Source organism: Apaloderma vittatum, unplaced genomic scaffold, assembly GCF_000703405.1.
Source record: "Apaloderma vittatum isolate BGI_N311 unplaced genomic scaffold, ASM70340v1 scaffold31409, whole genome shotgun sequence".
Taxonomy (NCBI): Eukaryota; Metazoa; Chordata; class Aves; order Trogoniformes; family Trogonidae; genus Apaloderma; species Apaloderma vittatum.
The window spans coordinates 4397-14234 of record NW_009737506.1 but is presented as its reverse complement, the minus strand read 5'-3'; the positions used below and the strand labels follow the sequence as shown (position 1 = coordinate 14234).

The 9838-nt window shown below is 54.6% G+C and overlaps 1 protein-coding gene across 4 annotated transcripts in view; it reads left to right on the top strand.

Moving 5' to 3' along the window:
- Positions 1 to 34: 34 nt before the first annotated feature.
- Positions 35 to 9838, top strand: part of TPM3 (tropomyosin 3) — a 12788-nt gene continuing 2984 nt past the window's right edge. The window contains exons 1-7 of one of the 4 annotated variants that reach the window (XM_009877357.1): positions 62 to 264; positions 1072 to 1189; positions 1430 to 1500; positions 2859 to 2934; positions 3428 to 3490; positions 3628 to 3697; positions 6040 to 6118. In XM_009877357.1, the coding sequence (XP_009875659.1) occupies positions 1076 to 1189; positions 1430 to 1500; positions 2859 to 2934; positions 3428 to 3490; positions 3628 to 3697; positions 6040 to 6118 (473 nt within the window). In that variant the 5' untranslated portion in view covers positions 62 to 264; positions 1072 to 1075. Of the gene's footprint in view, positions 265 to 1071; positions 1190 to 1429; positions 1501 to 2295; positions 2372 to 2858; positions 2935 to 3427; positions 3491 to 3627; positions 3698 to 6039; positions 6119 to 9838 lie in introns of all 4 variants that reach the window. The other 3 variants (XM_009877355.1, XM_009877354.1, XM_009877356.1) reach the window with 3 other exon arrangements.

Below are 9838 nucleotides of genomic sequence, written 5' to 3'. Positions count from 1 at the left end.
TGTGTGTTGCGAAGCGCGCGTGTGTGTGGGAGTGCAGGCTCTGTAAGAAAGCGGCTGAAGCACGCTGCCTTGGGTCGGGCTTCCCGTGTGCTGCCGCTGACCTGAAGGCAGAGCTCGGCTGCCCCTCTAGGCTGAGGCAGAAGTGGCATCTTTGAACCGCCGTATCCAGCTGGTGGAGGAGGAGTTAGACCGAGCCCAGGAGCGCCTTGCCACAGCTCTGCAGAAGCTGGAAGAGGCGGAGAAGGCCGCAGATGAAAGTGAAAGGTGAGCGAGGGCTGCTGCCCTCATTCCGCCAGAGATTTCAGGGGAGTTCCTGACTGAGGGCCCGGTGCCATCAAGCTCTTGGGCTTCCTGGAGGATGGAAAGCAGATACCACATCAAGGCTGGATGTGGGAGTCCCTATCTGCTTATGCGGAGCAACTAAAACAATGCCTGTGGCCTTGAGTGAGTATTTTGGAACCTGAGGCTAAGGAGCGAGTCAATAGTGTGTGCTGCTGTGCCTCCCCACCTCTGGGGGAGGAGAATTCAGTGGGTTCTGTGACACCGTTGACTTGGGAAAGTGGCTGCTGGTGGGAAAGCCTCTCTTCCTGCTGCCTCTGCCAACATCCTCCCTTCTGGCAGATGTCCCCTGACCTGGCGCTGTGATGTGGAGGGGAGCGGTCTCCTTCCAGCAGGCTGATGGGCTTCGTCAGTGTGCGCTCTGTAGCAAGCAGCCGGACACGGCCGATGTCCTGCCAGAAAGATGGACTTGGCTTTTCCTGCATTCCAGCCTGGAAAGCGCTTGGCTCAGCCGTGTGGAGTCCCTAAGACTCCTGGCTTGTTTTCAGCAACACCACGTTCCCTTAGTCCAGGAGTCCAATGACGTGCTGGAGTAATGCTTCAAGGAGCAGTTAATTCGGAGCAGTCGATTTGCCCAGTGCCTGGGCTACTCTCTGCACTCAGAGGTGTTGTGGCACACAAGGAGGCAGCGGAGTCCCAGAGCACGTCGTTAATACTCTGAAACTTATTACACTGCTGGCTTGTACGGGATTCTTTCATACATTTCCCCTCCCTGTGCTTTGTTTTGGGCAGAGGCATGAAAGTCATTGAAAACAGAGCTCTGAAGGACGAGGAGAAGATGGAACTGCAGGAGATCCAGCTCAAGGAAGCCAAGCACATTGCAGAGGAGGCGGACAGAAAGTACGAGGAGGTGAGACCCTTGGATGCTTTCACACAGCTGACCCTGGCCAGGAGAGATGGCTCCTCTTCCTGCTGCCAGGGCTTTCCTCAGCAAACCCGAGGGAAAAGCCTGGCTTCCAGCAGAGCTCCAGGAGCGTTCCCCTTGGCCAAAAGACTCTGGCAGCTCCGATGACTTCTGTTCCCTTTACAGCCTTGCACAGCCTACAAGTAGAAAAACCATCTTCCTCTTTGCTCCGATTCTCCCTTCCAGGTCGCTCGGAAACTGGTGATCATAGAAGGAGATCTGGAGCGTACCGAAGAGAGAGCTGAGCTTGCAGAGTCGTGAGTAATCTGCTTGCACGTAACTGGCACATCTACCTCTGCATGGGAACTAACACGGCATTTCTAACCTTGTTACACAAGGCCTGAAGCACAGGAGGGGGGGTTTAGGTCCTCGGGTGAAAGAGTGGGAAGCACTTTCCTCCTCAGGAGAGGGTGAGGCCCGCCGAGGATGTGGAATTTGTGATGATGTGATTTGCCTCGTAGTAGAGGTGTTCTGCCCTGCCCCTCTGTGTGGAGGGACTCCCTAGTCAGCGAGGCCAGAGAATCCTTCCCCGCTCGGTATTCACCAGCACCGCTTTGTCACGAGACCCTTACACGTTGCTACGGGGCACGGGAGTGCACGGCGCTTGTCCTAAAGCGACAAGACGCCTCTCGGGCTGAGAGCTGGCCTGGGGGATGTCCGAGGGCAGAACTGTGGCTGAGGTTTGTCTCTGGCCTCGTAAAACATTTGCAGTAACCACTGCAGGCTTCTGCGCTGCCGAGCAGCAAGCTGGGCTTCCTCTGCTCGGAGCAGACACACAAATTGGGGTTATTTGGGCTCCTTTCCTCCATCTGGAGGAGCAGCTGATCCGTGAGGAGCCGCTCAGGGCTTTTCTGTGCTCTGGGCCTTGTCTAACAAAGTCGGTGTGTGCGCAGCAGTAGCACTGTGCTTCCTGCCCAGACATGCATGTCATGACCATGACTTTTTTGTGTTTTTCCCCACCCCCTTTTTTGCTCTGTGGTATTGTGTTATTGGTGCTCCTTTTGACCCTTGCCCCCACCTGGCTTGTGCCATCGTGTGACCGTCACTAACAGTCGTTGCCGGGAGCTGCAGGAGCAGATCAGAGTGATGGACCAGAACTTGAAGTGTCTGTCTGTTGCCGAAGAAAAGGTACTAACCTCTCCCTTCTTGAACCATTAAATCGGAACTCTTGTGGTATTCTCGCTGTGCTCCTTCCTTCAGCTTAACTGCATCTCTCTCTGTCCTGGAATGCTCTGTCCTCTCTGCCCATCAGTATTTCTGTCCGAGCGGTGGCGGCTGTCCATCTGTCCGTCAGAACAGCTGCCCTCCTTCCAGCGAACTAAACGCAGTTTCTATTTGAAGACTCCAGGTCTGGCAGAAATCTGGGTCCACGTCTCAGCTGCTCAGCTCAGTGCCCTGTGCATGTGCTGGCAGGACACTGGAACTCGAAGGCAGGAAGGGAACTTGCTTTCTGCGCCAAGGCCTCAAAGCAGGGTCCCAGCCAGCCTGATGGCAAACTGTCTCCTAAAGAACTTCCTGGTCTTCCCTGCACATGGATTCACTTCTTGTCTCTCCTGTCTTTTCCTCCCACTTCTTTTCCTTTTTCTCTCCACGCTTTCTTTATGAAACCCCACAGTAAATGTTCCGAGCTGGAAGAAGAGCTGAAGAATGTCACCAACAATCTCAAGTCTCTTGAGGCTCAAGCTGAGAAGGTAGGGCTGCTTGTCCAAGGGCCAGAAACATTTCTGGTTTTGCCAGGAGGGTGTAGGACAGCAGAGCACCCGCTGGGATGGAGGTGGCGCAGCCGCAGCCTTCGGCGAGCGAGGAGAGCTGGGCTTGCCCTCCGAGGAGGGAGAGCTAATGGATTTCAGCGTAGGGCTAACGTTGGCCACGGAAGACGGGAGTGCGGGAAGCCTGACTGCCCTTCCCTGCCTTGGGGCACGCTTGATCAGTTGAGATGGTTGTGCTGCCAGGATGAGAATTGTTCTGCGCCCAGGTTTATGTGCATGAGGTGGGACTTGCTGCCTGACCCAGTTCTGTTGGACTAGGGCAGGGATGCGAGCAACTCCCGTGTGGAAATTTGTGTGGGCGTGTGCGCTGCCGTGAGGAGTTGGAGTTCCCCTCTGTAGCCGTGGGCTCTCTGGAACGGGAGGTATCTGGGGCTGCTGGGGGCTGCTGATTGCTGACTCCTCTCCTTTTCCTCAGTACTCCCAAAAAGAGGATAAATACGAAGAGGAGATCAAGATCCTGACTGATAAACTCAAAGAGGTGAGTGAGCGTGTCGGGATGGCTCAGCTTGCCTGAGGGGAGACGTGGAGGGTGGGACGCTTCATGTCCTCGGGCTGATGCTTCTGTCGTCCTTTGGCGTGTTCCAAAATACTGACTGCCTGGCTTCTGTCTGGCAGGCGGAGACCCGCGCTGAATTCGCTGAACGGTCTGTAGCCAAGCTGGAGAAGACCATTGATGATTTGGAAGGTACGTTCTGGGGATGGGATACCAAGAACATGCGGTGGGGAGCTGAGAGAGGCCGTCTGCCACATAGCTTGAGCGTGGTGACACTGCTCTGCTCCTCATACTTGGAGCGTGACGTAGCTCGGCCTCCAAGGCGAGGCTTGGGAGCCATGTCCTGTGTGTCTGCTCTGAAAAGAGTTCCCTGGCGGAGCTGTGGCAGGTTTCGAGCTCTTCATCTAAACCCCTCGCTGTCCCTGACTGATAGTGACAGATAAGGCAGCTGGTTGTCAAGGCTTAGGGCTGAGCCCGCAGCTGAATGCTGACAGAAGCTCTCTGACCTCTTTTCCGTCCCCAAACAGGAAGGGAAAAGGAATCAGGCAGAGAGAGTTACAGAATGGAAAAGAAAACTAAACCAGCTTTAATCAAACAGTGGCAGTAATGATAAGGAACTAATGAAAATAACGCAGTATGTACAAATACGTACAAAACTGACATCGAATGCAGCTCCCCCCGGTATCAATCCTCACGGGTGCTGCAGAGCCGGCGGCACCGGGGCAGTCCCAGGCTCAGCGGCAGAGGGGAGCTGGGTACAGGAGCTGGATTCGGGAACTCAGGACAGGATCAAAGGCAAAAGAGAGCTTCACCCCTGGGATCCCTCAGCTTTATACTGAGTATTCCTGGCACCCTCAGCGTGGCTCACAAGATTTATCGGTGACCTTGGTTAGTACAGGAGCAAATATAAGCAAGAGCCCTTGTGCATCCCAATCCTGGGTCAAAACATAAACACCGGGCGTTATCACTTCTAGTAGCAGACACTGTCTGCAAAAACATGCTGTTGACTTCACAAAGCGCAGCTCCTTAGAAGACTCTGCTGAAAAGTAAAATCACTGACCAGGATTGGTTCTGTTCAGCTCAAACAGGACACTGGTGGACGCTGGTTGTGATGTCCTCAGGAATGTAACTGGATGCCCGTGCTCCAGCTTAACCCTGATTTAAGGAGTGGCTTAGGGGAAAATAAAACCCCCTGAACTCCCCAGGAACTGGTTACGATAACATGCTTGTCTGCCAAATCTCACGCTGACCGTTAAGCACCGTAGTTGATGAGTCAGACTCAGGCTCCCCAGTGTGGTCTTGGTTCAAGATTAAATCACCAGAAGCCCCCTCCAGTCAGCCTTTCCTCCTGTTAGTGGTTTCATGGGGCTTCAGGAGCACTCCTGAGGCCAGCCATTGCAGAGCCTTTCCCCCCAGGCCATGGAAGGAGAAGGTTCCAGCTGCCTCCCTTAAATCTGGGCCTGTGGCTGGATTCTTCTGTGGATGGAGTCTGGTGCTGGTAAACCAAAACTCTTCCAGGCCTCCTGCTGCAACTGCAGCCTGTGCCTTTGGTGGTATTTTAGTACCAGGTCTTGGAGATTCAAAGCCACATCCTACAATCTGGAGTTACTCAGGAGGGTTTTGTTTTAATCTAGAAATAGTAATGATGTCAGCTGAGCTGTTCCAGAACCGTGGCCAAGCAGCAATCTGAGCCACTTCATGATCCAGGGCAAGCTTTTATTGGGAACTGCAAAAACTCCTCCAAATCCCTGCGTGCTCCCCTTGAAACACGATGCTCGAGAGTTGGCTCTGGTCTCCAGCCTTGCTGCTGAAGTGACCTAGTTCATGACAACTGACAAAGTTCTCTGGGCTCTGTGAAGCTGTTAACAGCGTTAGCAGCCATGCCGTAGCCTAGGCAGCCAGAGCTGGGAGAAGTCGGTGCCAGGAATGCGCAGAGGAGTGCATCAGCGTGAGCTTCAGGACCGCCTCCTGCCCTGCAGGTGGGTTATCTGCTTGTCTGCTCCGTTACCTGATGGAAAACACGAGAGCGTGTCTGTTAGTGCACAGCTGAGCAGTGGGAGCCTACAGAATGGGAATTCCCCCTGATGTCCAGCACTGACTACAGGATTGGACTCTCCCAAGCTTTTTTTAATTGAGAGTGTAGGTGAAAACAAAGATCTGTGCCTGCCTGAGGTGTAGCAAGCTTCTGAAGTGGATGGAGTTGCTCTTCCCTGCTGCTCCTCCTGGCAGTGGTTCTTGCTGACCCAGCTGGGCAGCTTGTTTTCACGAGCTGCTGTGGTTTGAGTTCTTGGCTCTGCTTCCTTCAGAGCTGGCTTGTAATCCTGGAAGGGACTTGCTGGTCAGACTGTCCTCAGGCTGTTGGAACCCTCCTGTTCGTTGTCGGGAACAAACACGGAGACGTGATGGCTCCACATCTAACTTAATTTTCTTCTGTTCGTGAATCCCGTACTGCTTCTCCTGCCCCAGGGTTTTGGAAGAACTCATCTGCCTTCCCTCATTGTTTCCCTTTTGTTCTCCTCCTGAACCTCTTCTAGATGAGCTCTATGCCCAGAAACTGAAGTACAAAGCAATTAGTGAGGAACTGGACCACGCCCTGAATGACATGACTTCCATGTAAATATGAGCTGGCTGGTGTTTGCCTCTTGCTTCAGCAGGCTAGACCGCCAGAGCTTGCTTGGTTTGCTGTGATTTTCATAGTTGGAGAATCAATGGCACTGTGTTGTCTAGGTTACTTCTACAGATCTCCACCTCAGGGACTGTGGAGGCTTCCCTGCAGCATGCCATGCTCTTAACTCGAGGTCCTTGTGAGCTGCATGTGTAACACCAAGTGCTGTGCTGGCCTGAGAGGGTTCTGACTTGTGAACTCTACGAGTGCAATTCCCAGCCCCAGTGGGAAAGGCTTCCTAAGGGGAAGTGGCTTTAGTTGCCTACTGGCGCCCCTGGGCCATGGTCTCAGGATTCCTCCTGGAAGAGGCTGTGGCTAGTGCTCGAGTGGCTTCCTCGGGAATTGCTGTAACCGGCTTGACACGCGCTGGATCATGAACCGATCTGTGGAAGTAGCTAAACTCGTGTGTTTCTGCAACTTTGCTACTCGGCTTTTCGTTCGGATTTGCGGTGGGTTCTACTAACAGCTGCTCCGCGGAGTCCTTCCCACTAACCAAGGAGAGGCCGGGTACTTGCACAGCGGAGGACCAGCCTTAACACCAGCATCCAGAAGCTCCCTAAGCAAAGTTTGCTGCGCACAAACACTTAGGCTCCTCTTAAAATTAGTGTCTCCTTCTGTCTCACACAGATAAGTCTTGCCATTCCAAACTCCACTTTGGATTTGCCTCTCTGCTTGGTGGCTTGTTCTGCACCTGCACCCTGCATTCGTACTCTCGCTCTGAATTCCAGTCCCTTTTCCCAGTTACTGTGCACAGGGCATCTGTGGGAATGAGTGCTGTAAAGACACTGAAGCTTGACAGCGGCGGCAGCAGCAGCAGCACCCGGGTTCTGCTGCGCTTGTTCCTAAACAAAGCTCCATCTGTTTGACCCGATGTGCCAGACACTGCTGTGCTCTGAGGGGCTGCCCTTTCCATGTCTGGGTGTAGCTGGGAGTGTGTTGTTCTGATCTGCATATCTTGGGGAGAGCCATAAAGCTCCTTTTGTATTTCTCTTGCCTTGTTGCTCGAGCATGATGTCACCTTTTTTTTAAAAGGAAAAACAACTCTCGCATAAATGGAATGGAACGGCTGGCGCTTTGCAGAAGTGGGTTTCTAGTGACCACTTGCTGCTTTAGAGTAACTGTTTCAATGTTGCCTTCAAACCAGTGTAACCCTCATCGCCCTTGATGGAATACACAGACTTCGTTAACGCGCTGGATTTTTTTCCCTTTGCGTGTCTCACCGGCTCACAAATGTGAATGACAGCTCTGCCAGCGGCACCTGGGCACGCAGCACGCTCCCTAGGTCGGTTGGGCTTTGCAGCGGGAAGTCCTCGAGCTGTGCCTACTTCAGCCTGGCTGAAGGCTCCTCACGCCCGTCTGCTCCGTCGCGTTCACTGGCGTCGGTTGCCAAATGCTGGGTGGCAGCGGGAAATCACCGCCGCCGATAGTCACCAGGGCACTGGCAGGGTGTGGCAGCTAATAAATATCGAGCGAGCTCTGGCTGGTTTGCAGTTGAGCAGGGCTGGTTGGATGCGAGGCGCTGCCTGTGACCCCTCACTTCAGGAACTGGAACACGCTGCAGCGGCACCGTGGGCATCTGAGCTAGGGATCCACGTCTTGCCGGGGCTGAGGGTGATGGGATCCTCCTGGGAGCGTAGCACGGAGCTTTCCACTGAGCAGTGCGGCTTGTGGCAGCCTGCAGACACTTGACGTGCCGCACCGTCGGTCTGAGTCCGTTGCCTGGTTGCTCTGGTATCATAAACACTGATCAACTTCTCGTAACTGTATGTGCTGCCTCGTGGTGGCTTGTCGAATATTTTTTCCTTTCTGGAATACTTGATGTGCCACAGTGCCCGAAGAGCCCTTCGTGAGCAGAGTTTTGATGAAATGGGACACCTCCCGTGGTTTCCTCAGGTTTGTGTCGCTCCGTTCTCCGCACAAACGGCCTCAGCAGTAAGGACAGCCTAAACACGCTGAGCTGCCCCAGCCTGTTCTCACTGTCCTCTGTGTCAGGGCTCTGGGTGGGGAAAAGAGGGAGAATTCCCATAAGGAATTTCAAAGGATAATAGCTTGGAAAGCTCTGGCAGATGGGGGTCTGACTCTTCTGGGGTACGGGGTGATAACTGTGCCCTGTGAACACAAAGCAAGAACCTGTAACCCCTTGGCAGCCGTACCTGCAGCTGGAGTAGGGGGTCTAAATCCTGTGGGAGGGGCAGGGCTTCTGTCACAAGCAGCCAGATGTGCGGAGGCTTCCAGCCCCAGCTCTGAGCCGGTGAGAGGGTGTGCCCTGTCCTTAGGAAACAGCTCCTCTTCTCTTGGGGAGGTCCTGTCAGCTCTGGGTTTATTACTGACTCTCCCTGCGTGCGAAGCTGGTGGCTCCGCTGTTGCACAGTGATGTTGCAAGCGATGTTATCGAAGGCCGGGCTGCGACAGGCCCTTTCCCTGCTTGTCCTGCTGGAACTCCACGCTGGGTGGTAGAGGGACGGGTGGGTGATGCAACTGCTGCCCTGGGAGGTTTTTGTTAAAGAGGCTTCTGGTCTGACTGGATCGCTAGGCTTGTGCGGGCTGGTAACCGTGAGCTGGGCTCTTGGCTGAGGAGTGCTGCAAGCGCAGATTAGCTGACCAGGAGGCACGGGTCCTGCTGCTCCCCACATCGTGAGGGTGGCTGGTAAGGCTGCCCTGCAGGCCAGGTGGGGAAAGGAGCGGGCCAAACCCTGGAGCAGCACTGGGCGAGCATTCTGTGCTGATGACCTGTTCCTGAGGTCTGGAAAGGGTCACGCTAATCGCTTCAGTCAGCCCGCTCCCTCGGGGTAGATCATCAGGTCCTTGTCCACAAGCAGCAGTGCTGGCCTGAAGGCTGGGAGCCATCGCACCAGCCACCAGTCGCTGGTACTTCTGACCACAGTTCAGCCCCATCCTCTGCCTCTCTGGAGACTCGGGACCTGCCCTGAGCACCAGGGGCTGGAGGCTGACGTCAGGGTACCCAGCTTCCTGCTCAGAGCCAGCGCGGAGGCCGGAGAGCTGGTCCCTGGTAGCAGCAGCAGTAGTAGCTGAGGTGCAAAGTGTGTGCTCTGGTGTAGGCCACAATGGGCTGTACCTGTCCCTCGTACCACAACTTTCCTCAACGTCTAGTTAGATTACACTGAGACAGAAATTGTTGTCTTGTCTGGCTGTTGCTTGGTCCCTCGGTGGCTTTCAGGAAGAAAGAAGCAATCGGTGTTGCCACCCTCTGTCCTGCAGGCTGAGGTGCAGCTGGAGCAAGCGCTGGGAGCAGCTGGGGTAGCTGGGTGGGGGTGAGCTTCCCACCTCGTGTGTGGCCGTCACGCTGGAGGGACCAGGCTGAGACTCTCCGGAGGGACCGATGTGTTTTGGCAGCTCCATGTGAACAGTTTGACTTAATGTCCTGAATCCTACCTGGCCAGTTCTTGTTGGAGAGCAGGATATTCCTAGGTTGAAAGCAATGAGGAATGGTGTAGATCCCCTTCAGAGGGTGCCCTAGATTCCTGGGGATCTCTGTAGTACAAAGATCTGAGAAGAAGCCCGAGGCCAGCAAGAATTGCTGTGCTTTGTGCTCGCGGGTCGGGCAGCGGCAGCGTGCTGTGCGCGTCGCTGTGGCTTGGCGTGAGTAGCTCTGCCAGGGTGGAAGCTGTCAAGTAAGGATTTTCGACTGCCTGAAATTCCCCCAAATG